This window comes from Aedes albopictus, chromosome 3, assembly GCF_035046485.1.
Source record: "Aedes albopictus strain Foshan chromosome 3, AalbF5, whole genome shotgun sequence".
NCBI lineage: Eukaryota > Metazoa > Arthropoda > Insecta > Diptera > Culicidae > Aedes > Aedes albopictus.
The window spans coordinates 299,915,143-299,938,298 of record NC_085138.1 but is presented as its reverse complement, the minus strand read 5'-3'; the positions used below and the strand labels follow the sequence as shown (position 1 = coordinate 299,938,298).

Here is a 23,156-nt window from a genome sequence, read left to right as displayed (position 1 = left end):
CTAAAGCCCCTTTTCAAAATAAATTTAAACGTTTTAAACGAAAAACACTTTATTCGTGTTTTACCATTGAATGATGAGAATAAGACCTTTTGAACAAGACAAAAGGATTTGAAACCGGTTTGTGCCATTCTGACATATTGAGTGTCAAAAATAAACCGTTTTTATAAGAAAACATGGATGTAGAACTTTGCAAAATGTTGCATATGAAATGTACCAAAACTGCTTGGAACAAAGTTTTTGTGAAAAATCAATGTAAAAACAGTTTGTTATGGAAAGAAACCTTTTTTGTGTCACCCTATTTTTTCTTTAAAATAATAAAGTGCCCCACACAATGCATACGTTTGCGTGTGCGTGACAGTAGTTTGACACATTTCCCATGGGAAAACTGTCAAAAAAACGCAAACCTCGACGGAACGGACGCTATGTGTTCCAGGCTTAATACATATTTTTGCAGTAAATACAAATCAAAAGACAATTGTTTAGACCATCGTTCAATGCAAGGAGACAATCATGATACAAATAAACAGCAGAGATATTAACGGAAGATCTTGCGGAAGATAGGGAAACCAAAGAGAGCCTCTCTTGTGCAGATAGGACCTTTTGACATGTTTGGACTGAGTAGTTAACATATTGTGATCTTGAGAACCATTTGGACCACCCTAGTTTCACATCCCTCCCCGGGGTAACATTCCTGTGTTCGATGTAACAGACGTGCATTAGTTAAGACACGCACACTAAAAAAACTCACTCAGACTCTGTGTTACTCATCCGTCAATAGCATCTGATAATAGAGCTTGCTGACGTTTATTCACCTTTCTCTTTCAAACATGCAGGCGGAATAGGATTTGTTGTCATCAGGAAAGGTTTCCCGATGAAAACAAATCCTATCCCGCCTGCATGCTTGAAAGAGAGAGGTGAATAAACGTCAGCAAGCTCTATGTGGATGATGTTATTCAAATGCCAGAGTTGTTGGTTTCATGTTATTTCCTTTGAATTGAAAAATTGTCCAAATAATCAAAGCAGTTACCTAGTTGTTTAATGTTTTTATTCAAAACATGTTTTAATTGAGAAAAAATGTTAACAATCGCATTAAAACAAGGCTAATGCAAACTGCGAGTAGCAAATGTGTGGCGTGTGTGTCTTTGGGAAATCTCCACTCAGCGATTTAAATTCTCTACACACAGCTGGCTGGTCTGTCATTTTATTGAAGCGCATTTTTCTGCTCGTTTTTTTTCGGTTTTGTTTCGGCAAAAAAGTATCATTTTTATGTTTTAATGGCAGCATTTTACTAGAATCAAGAGTAGTTAACAAAAAGCGTAACCTTCGAAGCTTCCAGCTGGTAAGTTTGAGTTTTTTTTTGTGAACATTGCACATCAATATTTACGTCGTCTTCTTGCCTGTTTCCGTCCATTCCAGTGATCTTTTAGGTGCCTTTTTTGTTGTGCTTGTGCTCACAATCGCCAGTAGTATAGGAATCCGGCCACAGAATGGTCCGTCCGAAGACATCCCGCAATGGCAATTCCAAACGGAACCGCACCAGCTACCAGGAGGAAAAAGTCAACGCCAAATTGAGAGATTATGACATTTTAGGTAAGGACAGTCGTTTCCCAAAGTTGCTCGCTTTACGTTCTAATGTTTATTATCTTTGTATTTTACAGCCGATAGTTTAGTAGCAAATCTGGAAGCAATTTTTAACGATAAAATCGAAGAGATGTCCCGGGCGTTCAAAATGGAGAAAACCCGCCTGCCCAAACATGTCCTGCAGATGCGAATGGGTGATCTGAGGCTGATCGGAGCCAGCACATTTGCCGATCTAGATAAAGTTACGGTGGAGCCGCCGAGTGACACCATGAGCTCGTTAGGATCCAGCAGCCAGCTGTCGCATAGCTACAATAATAATACGGGATCCAAGGGCGAGAAGAAGCAATCGCGTGCCGATGAAGGTAAGAGAGAAGTTTGTTTAAATGGAATCGAAATTCAAGTACATATAATATCGCTCATAAATAATATTCATAACTTCATAATCATTTATGAATTGATTCCAAGTTTTACTATTGCAGTTCAATCTACCGTGACATCACCTAATTCCAATCACTTTTTCTGTTCCTAATTCCGTTCAGTTCATACCATTTGTTTTGTATGGTGTGAAGTGAACGGAATTAGGAACCGAAGAAATGTGATTGGAATCAGGTGATGTCACGCACGGTATGAAGATTTTTTGACAGTATTCCTAGATTCGCCTACAGAGCATTCTAAATAAGCTTCATAAAAATGTTTTTGCAACATTCCTTTGTACCTTTTTTTTGCGTCGTATTTTAGATCCTGAAACCCATGATTGGATCTCTTGTGGATCTGAGACAGCAACTGTAGTGTCTTGGTTGCCGATGATCGACTCAGATATTGAATCTTGGAAGTGGATGTTCAACGATTCGCTCAATGTATCGCTAGACTTTATTGTGAGCGAACCGTCCTTCTTTCGGATGCTACCCACACCATTGGAGTGGTCTTTTGAAAGAGCTGTTTGAAGTCTGGCCACTACGAGAGTACAGGCATACCTCGATAGTACGTACACCACCGCTTCGTTTAGTGTACGTACTATCGAATCACACTTTTTATTTCAAATTACATTTTCAAATCAAAGAATGTTATTTCTAGAACGCCAGGATTGCCAAAAAATTACATGTGGCAGGGTGGCCAGCGAACCGGGAAAAAGCCGGGAATTTGGAATCACCGGGAAAAAAACCGGGAAATATTCGGGAATTCAGATTGCCACCGGGAAAATTTTGCATTTCCAGGAATAATTCCATACTGCTCTATTATTTCTAATTATTAATCACTTTTTTTATCATTCATGAAAATAATCTGTAATGCCAAGATTGTTGCTGGTTTAACAGAAGTTGCAATATTTCGATATATTTTATTGAAAATACGACTTGCGTTATATTTAGATGTTGAGAATTTTAAAATCATAATATCGGTTGCTGAAGTCGATCTGTTAAGTCATTTTAAAAGTTATAACTGTTTTTATTCTTAGTTGTCAGCAAATCAAGAAAAAACAATAATTTATAATTGCAGCGTAATAATGTAAAGAGTTTCAGTAAACTTTAGTAAAGGGCAATCTTCCTCTGAATTAGTCTTGTATCGATGTCACCAAAATACAATAATGCTACAAAAACTAACAAGGGCACTCGCATGTTTCTTTTCACTTGTCTACATCAAATTGAAATTGTGGGAAATGTATTTTAAGGCTTTTTACGGCATCATCAGCATCGGCAGCCATGTTGGATATGAGCCTCAAAATTTCAAAGTGATAATTCTCTGCCACCAAAGCGAATATTCGTATGAAAAAGTATCATCCTATATGCTCACTCGCAGTGATTGCGATGATACTTTTTCTGCTGCGTTGCTGCAGAATTGACAGTTTTTTATCACTTAAAAAATGCGAGGCAAACAATCATTGAAAAGCAAAAAGTCAATGATTCGTTTGAAAACTTAGTGATGCAGTAAGACACCTTAAGGTTGAAGGATTCGTCATTGATATCACCGTAATCATTGAAATTTAAAAAAGCAGTTTTCTCTTTCAAAGCATCAATGTTTACAATGAAAATGTATTCACTGTATTCTATTCTCCATTTGGAATCCAGTGAATACATTTTCATAACGAACATTTGTGTTCTGATCGAGAAAACTGCTTTCGAAATTTTAATGATGATGGTGATATCAATGACGAATCCTTCAACCTTAACAACAGCAACAAGGAATTGATAAAAGACAGACTAAATGGACTAAATAGGACGTTGTCGTTGGCTAAATTTTAACAACAGTTATGTACAACTAAACTGAAACCTAGAATCAGTATTTTTACTTGGTCAAACGTAATTCTAAGCAGTTTTTTTGGCAAGTGTTACTAAAACAAATAATGTTACTATATGGAACATGAGAGACGAACACAAAATAACATAAAATTGTTAAAAGGAATTAACGATTGCTCAAAGGAATTCAGCAATAAGGCCAGTTTCGTGTTCAAAAGAAATCGCTCAAGAAAGTTTTAGACCAATTCCTGGAATAAAAATTCCACAGTGACAGCCATTTGAATTGTCATTCCTTCGCAACTGCGTACTGCGAAGAAAAACGGTTTCTTGGGCGATTCATGCAAGAATTTCTGTAATATAATTGCTTTCCATCAAAAGTTTGAATATTTTTCAAAGAAGCCTGTGTGCCAAAAATGGCTGAATCTGAACATGTTGTTTATATTAAGTTGATATGAAACATCTTCAAAATTTCAATACAAGTATCAGGCATACTGTATCAATTCTAGTGGAAATGATGTTTTGACGTTCAAACTAAAAATGAGAAGAAATGTGAAAGTACTTCACAGTTGCAAAAATGTACATGTACAGTTTTTACAGAAACCTATGTTTCATTGGCATTGCAAAAAAATGTCATCAGGAATTAAAATTCTTAAGAGATTATTTCTGAATTTTACCCAAAAGAATCTCTTGAAGTTCATCCAGGAGTTTAATTGAAAATTCAAACATATGTTAGTTCTGAAATTTATCCTGGAACAGCTCCTGAACCGATAGGGATTATTTTATTCAACACAAGTAAACAAACAAGTAAAACCGGGAAAAAATTGAAAATTTCGGGAAAAAACCGGGAGAAAACCGGGAAATCAAAATCTGAAATTCACTGGCCACCCTGATGTGGCCTACGGGTCCGTTTATTGATTACGTTATTTCTGCTTGTTTATAAGATCCTATCTTTGTTGGAAAAATCTTCTTTTGCTCTGGGGATGCTTCGTAGAGGCATCTCGTCTCTGAAAACTTATATTGATTTTATTTGAATTATCTTTTAGAACCATCCAAACTGGTCTAGATATAATTAAATCGATCTAGATCAGTTATATCTTGTTATAGAAACATTCTAGAAATATGTTCCCTTGCAATATACATTGCCGTGATACTTTCAAAATTTTCTGAACATTGCTCCATCTAGGACACCTCCAAGAGTTTAAAATTTTACAAGAAGGTATTTCTAGAGGTATCCCGGAGCTCTTGGAGGAATCCCGGAATTCTTGGAGGGATTCAAGGAAAAATTATTTGATGAATCTTAGAAACCATTTCTGGAGGAATCTTGGAATGAATTCATGGAGAAATCCCGGAACGAAATTCCTGTAGGTATTCAGGAAGAAATTCCTGGAGAAATCCTGGAAGTCCCGAAAGTATTACAGAAGAAATTCCTGGTGAAGTTTCGGAAGGAATCTCTGGAGAAAACTCTGAAAGAGACCCTGGAATCTCATAAAAATCGCAGAAGAAACTCCTGGAAGAATCCCTAAGAAATCCCAGAAAGAACTCCTGGAGAAATCTCGGAACCAACACCTAGAGAAATGTCGGAACTGAAAGAAACTTGAAACTTGAAGAAATCCCTAAAACAAGCGGCGAAATGTCTTTCTCCGAATCCCACAATTCGGATTCACCCAAAAACAATTGGGTTTTTAAATTTTCAAAAATGTATCGATTTTTCATTTTTATACGAAAGAGCACCTTTTTCTGAGCCACTATGATTTTTTTCATATTTTTAGAACTTTATTTTGATACTCAAAATGAATTTCAAAGAGATTTTTTGAAATCACCTTTTGACAGCTAGGCAACTGCTTGACAGCTCCGCCCAGTACAAAATGTGACGAGGGGTGATTCGACCAATCGCTCCCATACAAACTTCAAATTGATTTTTAAATAGGTTCCCGGGCACCAAAATTCATGAAAATTTGGATTTCGGCTCAGTTTGACATGCAGATTTAGAATATGAGATTATCTCAACACCGCTAAAGAAGCCAATTGAATTGGTACAGCCTATAGGACAATGCAAACCACGATTGCTAAAGATTTTTTTTTCTAATGTTTTGTGACCTTTTTGTTTACGTTCGCACTTCAAGAGATTTCTTCCAGAATTTCTCAAGAAGTCCCCGGAATCCTCCAAGAATTTCATCCGAGATTCTCCGAATAGTTTCTTGTAGGATGTCTCTGGATTTATTTTTTTGGGCTTCCAGATGGTATTCCTGGAAATTCTAGCAACTTCACTCAGAATTTCTCTAGGAGATCTTTCGGAAATTGTATCAGAAATTCTTACCGAGATTCATTCAAAAACTCCTTGCAAAAATCCGTAAGGATTTGTTCCTGGTATTTCATACGAGATTCTTCCTGGAGTATCTTCTGGGAATTCTTCAGGAATCCTTCTGAAACCCTTGCAGAAATCCTACAAGATCCCTGACAAGGACTTCATTCAGTATACCTCTAAAAGCTTCTCCGAGATCCCTCCAGGAACTTCTTCCGTTTTATTTCCGGGAGCTACTTCTGATTCAAGTATTCCTTCTTGTGGCATACCAGTTGAACACCCTACGTGCAGAGATGCAGGTCGCCAACATTCGAGCATCATCGAACACCGCGACCCGATCGCGACAATTCTATTCGGGCACCATTAGACATCGCGACTCAGCGACGTCGCGACGCGCGACCGCGAACGGTCGTCGGCGTCACAAAGGCGCAAACCAGTTTGGCACGAGAGACCACGCTGCCGACGACCGTCCTCTTTCGCATGGCAGCAATCGAACAGTGAGCACGCGTCACAACAACAGGCTCCTCGGTAAGTTGCAGCAGTCGGCTAAAACTACAGTGCAGAAATTCACATTGGCGTTCCTTGCCAGGTTTGCTGCTTAAAGTTTTAAGCAGCAAATAAACATGTGAAAGTTGAAAACATTTTCAAACATAAGCGAAATGGTGGACACGGCAGTATTTTTTTCTGGTTCAAAGTTATGCAGTATGAATGTGCTAATAACGCTGGTGACGCCGGTGAACAAGTGAGGTTAGGAGTGTTGAATCGGAAGAATTATTCCACATGGACGTGTGTAAAATCCATGAAGCGGCTGAAATGGAGAAAAAGCACCAGTTGCGCACGTGCTTTGTGCTTTTGCTTGAGCGCGTGTGCTGGAAAATTTTTGAAGCGTACGGACCATGGTTGAAATCAAGCGTAAAACCGTGGAAAACCATTCTAAAACGGGTGGTTTAAAAATATTTTTTTTCATTGGACATGGAATTGTGTTCAGTTCCGGAGTTTGAAGTACAGTCGGAAAGTGAAAAAATCCACACATGGACTTGTGTGAAGTTCCGTACGAGTCTGGAGTACCGTCGGAAAGAAAAAAAAAACCACATATGGACTTGTGTGAAGATCCGGAGAAGTTTGTAGTACCGTCGGAAAGTCAAAATCCACACATGGACTTGTGTGATGTTCCGGACGAGTTTGGAGTACCGTCAGAAAGTAAAAAAAAAAATCCACACATGGACTTGTGTGAAGTTCCGGACGAGTTTGTAGTACCGTCTTAAAGTGCAAAATCCACACATGGACTTGTGTGAAGTTCCGGACGAGTTAGGAGTACCGTCGGAAAGTGCAAAATCCACACATGGACTTGTGTGAAGTTCCGGACGAGTTTGAAGTACCGTCGGAAAGTGAAAAAAATCCACACATGGACTTGTGTGAAGATCCGGACGAGTTTGAAGTACAGTCGGAAAGTGAAAAAATCCACACATGGACTTGTGTGAAGTTCCGTACGAGTTTGGAGTACCGTCGGAAAGAAAAAAAAAACACACATGGACTTGTGTGATGTTCCGGACGAGTTTGGAGTACCGTCGGAAAGTGCAAAATCCACACATGGACTTGTGTGAAGTTCCGGACGAGTTTGGAGCAGCGTCGGAAAGTGAAAATTGCACACATGGACTTGTGTGAAGTTCCGGACGAGTTTGAAGTACCGTCGGAAAGTGAAAAAAATCCATACATGGACTTGTGTGAAGATCCGGACGAATTTGAAATACCGTTGGAAAGTGAAAAATCCACACATGGACTTGTGTGAAGTTCCGGACGAGTATGGAGCACCGTAGGAAAGTGAAAAATGCACACATGGACTTGTGTGAAGTTCCGGACGAATTTGAAGTACCGTTGGAAAGTGAAAAATCCACACATGGACTTGTGTGAAGTTCCGGACGAGTTTGGAGCACCGTCGGAAAGTAAAAAAATCCACAGATGGACTTGTGTGAAGTTCCGGACGAGTTTGAAGTACCGTTGGAAAGTGAAAAATCCACACATGGACTTGTGTGCTGTTCCGTACGAGTTTAGAGTACCATCGGAAAGTAAAAAAAAATCCACAGATGGACTTGTGTGAAGTTCCGGACGAGTTTGAAGTACCGTCGGAAAGTGAAAATCCACACATGGACTTGTGTGAAGTTCCGGACGAGTTTGAAGTACCGTTGGAAAGTGAAAAATCCACATATGGACTTGTGTGCAGTTCCGTACGAGTTTGGAGTACCGTCGGAAAGTAAAAAAATCCACAGATGGACTTGTGTGAAGATCCGGACGAGTTTGAAGTACCGTTGAAAAGTGGAAAATCCACACATGGACTTGTGTGAAGTTCCGGACAAGTTTGGAGCACCGTCGGAAAGTGAAAAATGCACACATAGATTTTTGTGAAGCTCCAGAGAGGACTTGAGGACAACCGACAAAATCACACGTGCTACTGGAGCAAACCTTCGGAAATGCATGGGTTAAAAAAATACACTTATTATCTTGAAGAAGTTATGCACGTGGATGTCTTTTCGGTTGAGCAGTTTCGACTCACAAGAGATAAATGAAAACCAAATATTAAATTCACACATGGACACGTGTACGCAGCTTCAGACGGCGTAAGACTACCATGAATATTGTAAGGAAGTATAGTTCTTTGATTTGAGAAGAAGCAGCGGGGGAGCATATAAAGGCCTTTCCATACGTGTTGTGAAGGCTACAGCAAATAGTAGTTGTAACGGCTCCTTAGAAAAAAAAAATCAACGCACATGGTTATGCGTTCGATTGTGTGCGTGTACTGAAGTTCCGGATGTGCCTGAACAGACATCGAAATATAAAGAATCTCGGCTTCAGAAACAAAGATAAATTCAAGGTTCAATTGTACAATGCTTATAAAGCTGTAAATCACTGGGTCGAATGGCATTTATTTTTGACATTTTGATCGTGAAAAACTCTAGAATTTATGTTACACGTAAAGTGTACAGTTAAGGCTAACGTTTACGAGTTTTCCTACGAATTGTACAAAAAAATTAAAAGTTATGTATCCGTGACTTTATTTTATAAAGCGTTATTGTGGAAGGATTGGATAACTACCGTCAAGGCGCCTTTCACCGTTGGGGCTTCATTCACCGTGTGCCTTCGAATATTTTTTCATTATTTCCATATTATGATTGAATGATATGACAATTTCCCTTCAATTTCACCAATACAACATTAATGTATTGTTACCATGTCAAAACGCTCATTAAAAACATTTAAAAGTATCATTTTGACACTAAAGTGTGTTTACATGAAGCGGGTTTCTGCTCGTTCACTGCATTCATGGTGAAAAAACGAAAACTGCGCTAAGGTGATTTAAGCGATAAACTAAATGTAGTAACGTTTTTATTCCACCAAGAAGCAATTAAATTCACATATCAGGTATGTATTTTGCATTACCGAAGTAAGTTTAACAAGAAAGTACGATTACTCGTACTTTTTAATTGAAACCAAAAAGGCACGGTAAATGGGTACCCTAAAAATCAATGGTCTCCATTCACCGTGCCCCATATTGTCCCATATATCTAGAAAAAATCGAAAATTTGTAAATTCGTTTTTCTAATAAAATCTTGCAAGTTATCACTTGAAATGAATTTAAACGAAGAAAATTCCCTTGGCTGGGTTGTTTTGATCATTTTTAAACAAAGTAGAATAAAATTTCTCATACACGGTGAATGGGTCCCTACTACCACGGTGAATGGTGACCTACCACGGAATTAGGCGACCCTACTACCCTTTACTAATCATACTATATCACCAAATTTTGTGAAAAATTTTCTACTTCTGTGGATATTGCTTTAATTTTAACCTATAATGAAGGCAATTAAAAGCGGCACCGACAATGTTTATAAGACTGGTGTCAAATGACAGCCCTTATTTGCCCCGAATCCTCTTAAATCCACGGTGAATGGTGCCTTGACGGTACCTGAATGAAAAAAAAATGGTTCATATCCATGCGTGTTCTTTGCTTTATGGCTAGCTTTGTTTAATGATGAAAAAAAAAGGTACCTGACCTTTCCTGACGTGACAACAAATGATAGCATTTATTTTTCGGCAGTCAATTTCGCAAGGGGTGAATGTACCGCGGTACCTAGTACATAATTTATCATTATGCCATTTACTGTCAGATTGGTTTAAAACGCTTAATTCAATTCATACACGGTAAAAATTCTACACGCTAGATGTAAGGGAAAAATCCCTTAACTATTCAATGTCGTAATCAACATGATCAGAAGTGCTTTTCCTTTGAGATCGCAATGCTGTCAGTGTTGATTTGAGGGCCAAAACAAACCCACCAGAGAAATCAACAGAAAATCCCTTCGATTTGCACTACTGTAAAAAGCAATACGATCCAAAGTGAAAAGTTGTTGATTTGGTAATGACTGTTTTGGGCATGAAAGTAAATATAGATGACAGGCGGTAGAAAGTGCTTCGCTTCGATTCGCACCTCTCTAACAGATGTGAAGCAGTGTAGTGGTAAAATAGTTGATCGTGACTCTAAAGGTCCTGGTATCGAATCTGGGTGCGGCTGTACAGATTTTTTTTTAATTTTAGTTTTGAAATCAAAACATTGTCAACAACGAATTGATGTGAAGTTACATTAAAATTGAAGAGGCATTGGATGTTCTTTGTCAAATGATAAATAATTGATAACAAACTGATTGAACAGTAGTGCGAATTCAAGTGCCAATCAGTTTATATCACAGTGCAGATTTTTTACCGTGTACATAGGACAAATTACGCAAAAAAATAAACGTAATGAATATGATCGAACACCCGATTGGGTATACAAAATGAATGGATTTCTTTTTTCGGTACATCGAGGTCTTAGAGTTAGCCTATGTTTGGAGTGTCCAATAAGTTGAAATAAAAAAAATAACTTGCGAATTAGAATCAATTAATAGATTATGTTATTCAAAATCTTATCCTGGATGTATCATCTATCAGGGAAATGATTGGAATATTGACAATCATCCATGAAATAATTGCATATTTACAAAAGCGAAGAAAGTTAAATTAACAACTAAGGATTAAAAAGACAAGAGAAGAGGGCACGAGCATCCAAAGTAACGGCCGAATATACCGCTATGATCGAGTACCAATCTACAACAAAGGAGGAGTGAAGATTTGACCTATAACGTTATGCAGTAATGGAGGAGGATAATGGAAACCAGGTTCTCATTGGTAAATTTGTTCAAAACTTTCAAGTGTTCAAATGGCGAGACAAGGCTCCAAGCTTTACAGATGCTAGTGGTTCCAATCATGCGAACAGAGCTTCACGGCGTTCTGCAAGTGAGAAATAAGTTCCGGTTCATTCGTAAAACTACGTACAGGACTTCGACGAAGCAAATTCTGCCGGCTTACAAGTAGCAAATTTCGACGTGATGGGCACACGACTCTAACGATTGTTAGAAACTCTGAAACTCTGATAATATTATTACTTCTAACGGATGTAGAAGTTTTCCTAGAATCAATCGATTGATATTAGGACACTTTCCCTTTGAAATGAGGTTCGAATTAAATAGTTTAACTGGATACTTAAACACAGGTATATCAAAAAGTTGATGAAATTATTTATCTTAGTTCAAAGGCCGTACTAAAATTAATACATGGGGAGATGGTAACCTTTTTTCCTTTTTGTCGAGAGAAGAAGGAAGATGTGGCATACCAGTTGAACACCCTACGTGCAGAGATGCAGGTCGCCAACATTCGAGCATCATCGAACACCGCGACCCGATCGCGACAATTCTATTCGGGCACCATTAGACATCGCGACTCAGCGACGTCGCGACGCGCGACCGCGAACGGTCGTCGGCGTCACAAAGGCGCAAACCAGTTTGGCACGAGAGACCACGCTGCCGACGACCGTCCTCTTTCGCATGGCAGCAATCGAACAGTGAGCACGCGTCACAACAACAGGCTCCTCGGTAAGTTGCAGCAGTCGGCTAAAACTACAGTGCAGAAATTCACACTTCTGGGACTCCTACAATAATACCACCAGGTAATCTTTCTGGGATTTTTCCAGTATTCTTTCGGAAATTCCTTCCGGGATTCCTCCGGGAATTTCTTCTGGGTGACTGTCAGGAATTACTTTTCAGGAGCTTCTTCCGGGATTCCTCTTAGAGCTTCTTCTAGGAATTCTTTCAGAAACTGATTCCGGGATTTCTTCGAGAACTTTTTCCAGGAGTCATCTAGGGACTCTTTTTTGGTTTCTACCAAGAGCTCCGTGATGATTTCCTGCAGACTCTTCTGGAATTCTTTCAGATCTTTGTAATGGAAATCCTCCTGGAGTTCATTATAAATTATTTTGGAGTGTTTTCTTTATGGAATTCCTCATGTAGTTTCTGTAGGATGTTCTTAAATAAAAACAGGAAAAAGCTACTAATTTATAGCTCCCTGAAGAATCACATAAATCCTACAGGAATTCTAGAATAAGTTTGTGAAGAAACCACGGAAGGAATACCTGGAATAGTTTCAGGAAAAATTACTAAGATAATCCTAGAAGGAGTAATGCTGAAGAAATCTCGAAATACATTTCTACAGAAATCGAGGAATGTCAGGAAAAATCTCGGGGAACTTCCTGGAACAATCCTGGCAAGAGCTTTTGACGGAACCCCAGGCGGAACCTCTTAAGGCATAGTTTCCCAATCTTTCGGTCGCGCGACCCCCTTTAGCCAGCAGACATAGTTTTCACGACCCTCATGACCCCCTGGATGAAGGCCGGCGAACCCTCCTGGGGGATCGCGACCCACAGTTTGGGAAACCATATCTTAAGGAATCTCAGGAGAAAAAAAAACTCCTGAGATTTCTAAAGGGATCCTAAATAAACTTCCGGAAGAATTTCATTAAGAGCTTACGGAATCCCAGAAGAAAGCTCTGGAACAAATTTGTGGGCAAACCACGAGGGGAGTCCCGGATGGAATTCTTGTGGAATTCCAGAAGAAACTCCATGAGTTCTTGCAGAGATTTATCTATGAGTACTGACAACTGTTGTTGTTGGATAATATGCTCCCAGGGCTTGGATTATATCTTCCAGTAAGCTTTGATTTTAGGCATGAGGCCGATGTGTTTGCGTAGTGTGCGGTAGTTCGGCAGCAGCAAAGTTTCGCGCGTTCGCTTTGCTAGATTTTTGCGATTTTTTTTCCTCTTCTCTCTGCGGGGCTCCGACGACGGGACGAGTGTGCGCGCGCCGTGGTTCGAGTCGGTTCCGAATTTTTCGCTTTCCTTCGGCGCTAGTTTCCAATACACTTTTAGTTGATAATACATTTTTTGCATTTACACAAAAGAGTGAAAAATGTTACTTCGGGTTCGCCGGTCGAGAAAAAATCCGGGCGCCGACAAGTGAGTCGCGTTCAGTGTATTTCTGTGTGGAATAGACTAAAGGTTTCTGCTCCCTAGTGGAGTGGAGACGCGCGATAGAATTTTCTTTTTGGCTAGTTCTTGCGTCGAAAAGTGGTCGGTTGTTAACGGCGGTTTGTGTATATTGATCCATTGTCAAATCATATCACCAACCATAGGTGACTCCCGGACTGACAATGTACCTTACCCTACTAACAAAAAATTCCTTCCTGAGACAAACGTGGAGATGCAGCGAGTCGCGGTCTTTATAACAACGTTTGTCTTACTAACATTCCCTTCCATCCTCGATGACCGTAAGGACGTGGCCGGCGCCGTTATTGACCTTATTAAAGTTGAGAGCTCTCGACCTGTGTACATTGAGAATAGTAAGCTAGTCCCAAGCCCTATTCGTTGGTTCCTTGTGCAATTTCGATTGCTCTGGTCAATCACGGAGTAGCAACTACGAATTGTGCGGTCATCTATGCTCATGCTCATGCTCATGAGGCCGATGTGTTTGCAGTAGTGATTGGAATAGCTGAACGTATAAGCAATGGCATACAGTTCTGTAAAAATCAGATCTTCAAGTCATCTGATATAGTTATACTGATCATGCTGCTACATAGTAGGGTGCCTGTACCAGTTATCGCACTACCTACGACAAACTATTTCGACAAAAATAAGAAGAATACCGACGAATGTCATCGATATGTCAAATGATTGATTAGTTTTCATACTTTACAAGAAAAATATAGAAACGGAGCCAAAACTACTTTAAGTATTTATTACAGCATGTGCCAATGATAGGAACCCTGTACCAGTTATGAACATATTTGTTAATTTGGGTTCCAATTCACACTATTTATGTACATGCATTCCTTACGGGGTTTGCCATAACTGGTACACTATGGCGAAATAGGGTGCAAGGAAGCCGAAAAGTTAAGGAAAATTATTTATTTCTATCAAAATTTGAGCAAATTGTGAAGTTTTGTGAATAATTGCAATCATCTTTTGTGAACGTGATCTGTTGTTCTCGAAATTTTTCTTGTTGGTTTGCATCTTTAAAGGATGAAAATCAACTATGGCGAATTTGTCGAAGTCATTTATGTGACGGGAAAATATAGTTCCAAGTTGGTGAGAATATTACAAATTGAGGTAGGGTAATGTGTATGGGCAATGTGGGTTAGTGTGTGGGGATACCATTGAAGGTTTGTAATATTCTCCGAGGCTTTCGAAACCCAACAGGGTGTGTTCCCGGGTTGCGGATAGGAGGAAAAGGGAGATTTCTCCCATTTGTATGTACTGCAATCAGCCAATGTGATATTATCTGCTATGGTATTGATCTCATTCTATGGGTATTCGAACCTCATAATGCATTGATTATAATGTAACTTTAATTTTCTAAGCTAACATGAGATGAGAGAATTACCTAATAGGAAAGTCACATCAGCAAATCTTTTACATACGCAAATGTTATCCATGGGACCATGTCTAACGTTTGGTATGTATGGCAATCACTGATTCTTACCTATTAGGGGTACTACAAGACCACGCGGACAATTAGATTAAAGGATAAATTGAGAATAATCTATTTTCCGGTACTGAAGGGACATTTTCTTCGGGATGGCTGGCGAGTCGGAGAGGGTAGGAGTATCCGTTTGTTATAACAGATAAAATAATCAATCGGACGCTCTATCTATAACTTGCTTGTAGTTTCTTGGATGTTTTATTTTTGTTTTGGAAGGTATGCAATTCACAATTGAGCCTTAACATTATTTTGCATCAGAAAAGCACTGATATCAAGTCCGTACCAATATCCTAATCCCACACCAAAATCCGTAATAATTAGCGAAATAGCCGTAACCAACAAAATGTACACAATTTGAGTAATTGCAGGAGTGAAAAGAAGCTAGATTTGTCTTCTAAATGCTCACAAAGTTTCCTTGATATCACTTTTCTAACTATTGAAAATCACTGATTGAGTGAAAGGCGTAATCCCATTCTATTCCAAACGAACAAAAACAAGAATTACGCCTTCTACTCCTTTGTTTTGTTTGGTGTTTTGTTTACGAAAGTGAAAGGCGAAACCGAAATCAACACGTAAACACGGCGATAGTAGAAGGCGAAACTGAAATCAAAACGTAAACACGGCGAAAGCAAATGGCGAAATTCTGTCAAAATCATAAACAAGGCGAATAGCTATGATGCAAATGATCGCCTCACTAGTGCTCATCACAACTCATCAACTCTAGATTGAGTTTAAATAAGGGCGAAAGTAACATGAGCGAGTTCTCTTCATCGACTCTCTCTTCTGCAAATTAAAGTGACAAGATGCAAATTCAATCGAACTTTTTTACACTTAGACGCTAGATTACATCGCAACCTAGCGATTTATGACCAAAAAGTGCAACCTTACTTGCATCTTGTCACTTTAATTTGAAGAAGAGAGAGTCGATGAAGAGAACTCTCTCGTGTTACTTTCGCCCTTATTTAAACTCAATCTAGAACTGTATATTTATCGCGTGCGATTGAACTGTGCACTGATCAGCGATGACCAGCAGCAAAGAGGTGGCAAAACAAACATGATGTAAATCACAAACGATTTTGCACACATCTGACTGGGCCGTCACACGCTCGCCCGAACAGCCGAACCATACCGAATAGGTTGGTTTGCGAAACTACGGCATGAACGCTCGACACGCACACAGAAGCAACATTCGCATGTACCGATACCATACTAATAAAGCTTCCAGCCAACGATGCTTCGCGATAAGCTGTCGAAAAGCATCGAAAGCGATGAAAAGAGATGCTTGGCTAGAACGCAACGGCTCAACGGCGAAAAGGAAGAGTCAACTATGCTGATTAGTGTTGAGTCCGTTCGTGTGCTTCTCGTATGGGAGGTTGATTGAATAAAGCGAGGATGGGTGAAAACGTATTCGTTGTCGAAAGCAAATGGCATCATTTCGCGAATGTTTTCATCAAATAGCAAGCTTGGCGAATAGTAAAAGGCGATTCTGAAAATAATATCGATTCGAGGCGCATAGTATTGGGCGAAATTAGCATTCTCAGGTATCAATTCAGGCGTAATTTAATAAATGCAATTTTTAGTGCAAAAAATATCAAATTCGTGCAGTGTTCTTAGAAAAACAAGAAACTATGTCAGAACTATAACAATCAACCTTATTTAAGTTGAATTATTATGTACTTACCTTACCGGTCAGGCTAAGGCCGGGGTGGCCTCTGCTGTACATAGTAGTCGCCTCCATTCCACTCGGTCCATGGCTGTTTGTCTCCAGTTCCGCACTCTGCGTAGGGTCCGCAGATCGTCCTCCACTTGGTCGACCCACCTAGCTCGCTGCGCTCCACGTCTTCTTGTACCGGTCGGATGACTCTCGAGAACCATTTTAGTCGGGTTGCTATCCGACATCCTGATGACGTGACCCGCCCACCGTAGCCTCCCGATTTTCGCGGTATGGACGATGGTTGGTTCTCTCAGCAGCTGATGCAGCTCGTGGTTCATTCGCCTTCTCCAAGTCCCGTCTTCCATCTGCACTCCGCCGTAGATGGTACGCAACACCTTCCGTTCGAAAACTCCAAGGGCGCGTTGGTCCTCTGCACGTAGGGTCCATGTTTCGTGCCCATAGAGGACGACCGGTCTAATCAACGTTTTGTAGATGGTTAACTTCGTGTTACGGCGAACTTTATTCGATCGTAGAGTTCTGCGGAGTCCAAAGTAGGCACGATTTCCTGCCACAATGCGCCTCTGAATTTCTCTGCTGGTGTCGTTGTCGTCGGTCACCAGTGAGCCCAAGTACACGAATTCTTCAACCGCCTCGATTTCATCACCGTCGATATGAATTCGGGGTGGCGGGCGCGGTGATTCCTCCCTGGAGCCCTTTGCCATCATGTACTTTGTCTTCGACACATTAATGACTAATCCGATTCGCCTGGCTTCCCTCTTTAGTCGGATGTACGTTTCCGCCATCGTCTCAAATTTACGAGCAATAATATCAATATCATCGGCGAAACCAAGCAGCTGAACGGACTTCGTGAAAATCGTCCCACTCGTGTTTATCCCCGCTCTTCTTATTACACCCTCCAAAGCAATGTTGAACAGCAAGCACGAAAGACCATCACCTTGCCGTAACCCTCTGCGAGATTCGAAGGGACTCGAGAGTGTCCCTGATACTCGAACTACGCACATCACTCGATCCATCGTCGCCTTGATCAACCGTATCAGTTTATCCGGGAATCCGTATTCGTCCATAATCTGCCATAGCTGTTCTCGATCGATTGTATCATACGCCGATTTGAAATCGATGAACAAGTGATGTGTGGGCACGTTGTATTCGCGGCATTTCTGCAACACCTGGCGGATGGCGAACATCTGGTCCGTTGTAGCGCGTTCACCCATGAATCCAGCCTGATATTGCCCCACGAACTCTCTTGCAATCGGTGATAGACGGCGGCATAAAATTTGAGAGAGTATCTTGTAGGCAGCGCTCAGTAGTGTGATCGCGCGGTAGTTTCCGCAATCCAACTTGTCGCCCTTTTTGTAGATGGGACACACGATACCTTCCATCCATTCCTCCGGTAATACTTCCTCCTCCCAAATCTTGGTAATGACCCAGTGTAGTGCTCTCACCAGTGCTTCTCCACCGTATTTTAGAAGCTCGCTTGGTAGTTGATCTGCTCCAGCGGCTTTGTTGTTTTTCAACCGGCTAACCTCCTCCTCAATCTCTTGAAGGTCAGGGGCCGGAAGTCTTTCGTCCTGTGCACATACTCCTAGATCTGTTACCACGCCACCTTCGGTACTTGCAACGTCGCCATTGAGGTGCTCATCGTAATGCTGCCGCCACCTCTCGACCACCTCACGCTCGCTCGTGAGAATATTCCCGTGATTATCTCGGCACATGTCGGCTTGTGGCACAAAGCCTCTGCGCGAGCGGTTCAGCTTCTCGTAGAACTTTCGTGTGTCCTTAGCGCGGTACAGCTCTTCCATCGCTTCGCGATCTCGTTCTTCCTGCTGGCGCTTCTTCATCCGGAAGACTGAGTTCTGCCTGTTCCGCGCCTGTTTGTAACGTGCCTCATTCGCTCTCGTACGGTGTTGCAGCATTCTCGCCCATGCTGCATTCTTCTCGTTTTTCAACTGTTCACATTCGCCGTCGTACCAGTCGTTTCTGTGATTCGGAGTCGCGAAGCCTAGTGCTGTAGCCGAGGTACTGCCTATGGCGGATCGGATGTCCCTCCAGCCATCTTCAAGTGTAGCTGCGCCAAGCTGCTCTTCCGTTGGTAGGGCCACTGCTAACTGCTGCGCGTAGTCTTGAGCCACTTCTACGTTACGAAGTTGCTCGATGTTGAGCCGCGGCGTTCGACTTCGACGCGTGGTGATAACTGTCGAAAGTTTTGAGCGCATGCATACAGCGACTAAGTAGTGATCCGAATCTATATTCGCACTGCGGTATGTGCGGACGTTGGTTATATCCGAGAAGAATTTACCGTCGATTAGAACGTGGTCGATTTGGTTTTCTGTTTGGTGGTCGGGTGATCTCCAGGTGGCTTTGTGGATATCTTTGCGGGGAAAGAAGGTGCTTCGGACTACCATACCACGGGAGGCTGCAAAGTTTACGCATCGCTGGCCGTTATCATTCGATACGGCGTGCAGGCTGTTTCGCCCGATTACCGGTCTGTACATTTCCTCCCTTCCTACCTGCGCGTTCATGTCGCCGACAACGATTTTCACGTCACGCGGCGAGCAACCATCGTATGCGCGTAGAACGCTTCTTTCTCGTCATCGGGTCTCCCTTCGTGTGGGCAGTGGACGTTGATGATGCTGTAGTTGAAGAAACGGCCCTTAACTCTCAACATGCACATCCTTGCGTTGATCGGCTGCCACCCGATCACACGTTGTCGCATCTTGCCCAACACTATAAATCCTGTTCCCAGTTCATTGGTGGTGCCACAGCTTTGGTAGAAGGTAGCCGCTCGATGCCCGCTTTTCCACACTTTCTGTCCAGTCCAACAAAGTTCCTGCAACGCCACGATGTCGAAGTTGCGGGGATGTAGTTCGTCGTAGATTATCCTGTCACATCCTGCGAAACCTAGTGACTTGCAATTCCATGTTCCAAGTTTCCAATCGTAGTCCTTATTTCGTCGCGTGGGTCTTTGCCGATTGTATCGAGTCGTATTTTCTCCTATGTTATTCGCAATGGGGATTTTTACGGGTGGCTTATTGGGCCTACGCCAACACTCCTGTCTCGCCGGAGGGCCATCGTGCCAGTTCTGTTTAACGTCCCAACCAACACTGGGACGACCACGCTGATGGGGCTACCACCTTGGATCTAGCTGGGCGTAGTGCAGCGTTTCTTACTCAGCCGCTGGATGCCAGAACAGACGCTGTTTGAGCCGCACCTCCTTGGTGAACAGACACTCGGATCGTACCTCCTCAATCTAGCTGAAGTCAGAAGGACAACAGTGCCCAGGCTGCGCTACCAGCTAAGCACACAACTCTTAGCTGGCGGTCTTTGTCATCGTTTGACCCGTGGAAGCATGAGGTAGGAACTTGTGAGGACCAGAGCTATATTGGACGCTCTCCTTATCGACTCACCGTTTTGTATTACTTCTAAATAGGAATTAAAATTTGATCAACAAAATTCGGTTGTTGTTTTCGCATTGTTATTGCTTTGTTAGTTACGCCCTATTCGCGAATTACTCCCGAAATATCCTTTTGCTATCCCATGGCGTTTGTGTGCTCAGCAAAGACTATTCAGCCATTACCCCTCCTTATCATCGGCTTTGGACTGACTTGCGCTCTCATTGCCCCACCAAATGCTGCAAAATGAAAATGAAAATGAAATGAAATTGTTGCTGAGCAAATAGGATGACGCTGTGTGTTATCGGTAGGCTTGTTCTCTTCGTCATGGGGGATTTTTGTGAGCCGAATTGCCTGAAATTTGGGCATATAACTCAGCTTGGTTGGGAAGGATTTGAGGATTTGAGGCCAACTCTGAGTCCTACAGGTTTAAAAAAAAACGACGTAGAGAACAAAACTGCCGAGAATACGTAAGTTCCCCTATGTTAAACATTATCAAATTCACATCATAATTCCATGTATCGTTACATCATGGTGAAACTAACACTACCATCATCCATCACACATCTGGGGATAATCATCGATTAACATGCATTTTCTCGCATTTCCTTAACCCAAAGGATATCTTACAGAGGACAGTGCAACGAGCAACCGAAACTCAGACCTACTATCGTCCGCCAAAGCACGCCCCTACGGCCCCCTAGCTTCCGCCATGAAAAATAGACGACGGAGTAAATCTGTTTCTTCGAATTCCACTCCCTCCAAGCAGCAATCGTCGCTCCTGTTCAGCATCAAATCGAAGAAAACCTTCGGCGGTTCTCAATCCCTGTACGCCGATAGCAATCGCCTATCTCGATCTAAATTCCGTACACCCGTCCCGGGCAGCAGGCTGAAGCAAACCGTCAGTGCCGACCGAGGTATGACCCTGATCACTCCCAAGGTGCAACCGAATACGCCGATGGCCATGATGCGCCATGCCCGGCTCGGCGAGAGCATCTACTCCATAACCGGAAGTCCGGTCATAACGGCGGCCATGGTGGAAGAGATGGCCAACGTGAACATTCCGATCCAAAACGGTATACTGTCGCTTCGGCCGACTGAGATGGACTCGATTGATACGGGTCTGGTGCAGAAAATCGATTCGGACACCTTGGAGCACCTGAAAAAGCTGCAGATGAATCTGAACAAGATCATGCAGATGGCTGAAGGTAATAACTTCCAGAAGAAGTAAGTTTGTTTTATTCTTATTTATTAGCTTTATAATTTTGAATCAGTAGACTGTTCTTTTTTATGTACTTGTTCCTCTTCATGTAATAAATGTAATTCCAATTGTGGTTTATTAAAATAAATTAAATTTGTACAGCTGGCGTTCTGACTACATGATGACATCATGCATAGGTATCGAGAATTACTTACGGGAATTCATTATTCGCTGCTCTGCTGTAATCTAGCAAAGTGGTACGTCCTTTGAAAAAGCTTTTAAAATATATCTCGCGCAGAAAAGTTCTACCATTGTGTAGTTCTCGTTGAAATCAAGCCGCCATTTACATAAAGTCTAGCATTTCAATTTTTTCTTGTTTTTTCGCGAGAGTATGATAAAAAGGTTGACAAACACTTTGGATGGGCCCCTCGTTTGTCATTGGGCTGAGAGGATGACAAAAACTACTTTAACAAAAACTATTTTTATCGTATTTCACCTAATTTATCGACCAATGCTTGCCAAGTCACGCTCCATCTAGTTTGCCCATCGTGCTCCCTGCGCTCCATGCCTGGCCAAAGTCTACGCTCCATTAAAATTGTCAAGTCTACAGAGGGGGAGAGGAGGTCTGAGCTGGTCAAAAATAAGTCTACGTAGTTTATGGACAGCCCCAAAACAGACGCTCAGGTTCCGGGGTTGGTTACCCGATCTTCCCTAAAGTTGCTCGCAATCCGGCGGTGCCACACGGAGGTAGGGAACGGAATTACTGAGCAGAGGCTAGTGATCTCAATATTGCGTGAATTAGCCAGGCTTTACCCTAGCCAATATCACAGGGTTTGACGGTATTAAAGTGAAGGAAGTAAATTATAATTCTTGTAATGAAAATATCACCTTTAACACTTTAATGCGCCTCCAACGGTTCATTGCGAACCGGCTGCTACAGATGGAGTATAGCTGATTTATCAGAAATGCTCGATAAACAGGAGGAACCTGCTAGGGATTAGTAGTTTCTATACTCAAAAAACAGTTCCAGTCGGTTGAGTCGGGAAGGGTTGCGAGAGTCGTTGTGAATCATAATGAAAACATTTGTGCTTTGTGACGAATCTTGGGATCTTTCTGGAGTCAGCAGACTTGGAATTGTTGTCTGGGCTTTCCACTATTTGGTTAATTTTAACAATCAATATGCAACAAATAGTAGTAGGGGAAATTACCTATTCTCGGCCGTTTTGTTCTCTTCGTCTTGGGGGATTTTTTGAACCCTATTGAACTCAAAGTTGGCCTCAAATCCTTCCCAACAAAGCTAAATGATATGGCCAAGTTTCAGGCAATTTGGTTGACAAAAACCCCTCCTGACGAAGAGAACAAACCTGCAGATAATACCCAATGTCACCCTATATCGTGTATTCTAATTGCTCATTCACAGTGCTGACATTGTATTTACTTGTGATTAATATTAATTTTAACTTTCAATATCAGTATTTTTATATGTGATAGTTGTTTTGTGAGTACACCCTAATATGTTTTGAATGTCTAATGCTTAATAATGTTTTCTTGCCATATCAATTTAAAATAACTAAGAAACCGAAACCAATAGTGTGAAAGTGTAGCATTTAATAGTGCTTGCTGGGGCAGCTAGTATATTTATACTAATATAAGTGGGTCGCGGAGCTGTGCGGCCCAGTATTTTCTTTTATTTTTTAATTCCAGAAAACGCCATAGTTTTGAAGTAAACCTATCCTGGTACACTCACGAAGTTCCCCAACACAAACGGAAATTGTCCGGAGCAATCAAGATAAGTAAAAACTTTTATAAACAGGCACGCAACTCTTTCTACTACTGGGCAAATAGAATATTTATGTGTTTGCTTATTCATGACATTCG

General features: G+C 41.5%; 1 protein-coding gene across 2 annotated transcripts; it reads left to right on the top strand.

Annotated features, from left to right (window-relative positions):
* Positions 1-1,180: 1,180 nt before the first annotated feature.
* LOC109410100 (borealin) lies at positions 1,181-21,437 on the top strand. 2 transcript variants are annotated; one of them, XM_062842252.1, is made up of 4 exons: positions 1,181-1,339; positions 1,417-1,590; positions 1,659-1,943; positions 20,710-21,437. In XM_062842252.1, exons 2-4 carry the CDS (start codon positions 1,488-1,490, stop codon positions 21,306-21,308), a joined length of 987 nt encoding a protein of 328 aa, XP_062698236.1. In that variant the 5' UTR covers positions 1,181-1,339; positions 1,417-1,487; the 3' UTR covers positions 21,309-21,437. The 2 variants fall into 2 exon arrangements, with proteins under 2 accessions (XP_062698236.1, XP_062698235.1); XM_062842251.1 differs by having other exon boundaries at positions 20,698-21,437.
* The last annotated feature ends 1,719 nt before the right edge of the window (positions 21,438-23,156 follow it).

Bases quoted from the DNA above. Each gene is read 5' to 3' on its own strand.
- LOC109410100 (XM_062842251.1), top strand. From the start codon at position 1,488: ATGGTCCGTCCGAAGACATCCCGCAATGGCAATTCCAAACGGAACCGC. The intron at 1,591-1,658 runs GTAAGGACAGTC...TGTATTTTACAG, and splicing joins GAGAGATTATGACATTTTAG to CCGATAGTTTAGTAGCAAAT. The intron at 1,944-20,697 runs GTAAGAGAGAAG...CTTAACCCAAAG, and splicing joins GCAATCGCGTGCCGATGAAG to GATATCTTACAGAGGACAGT.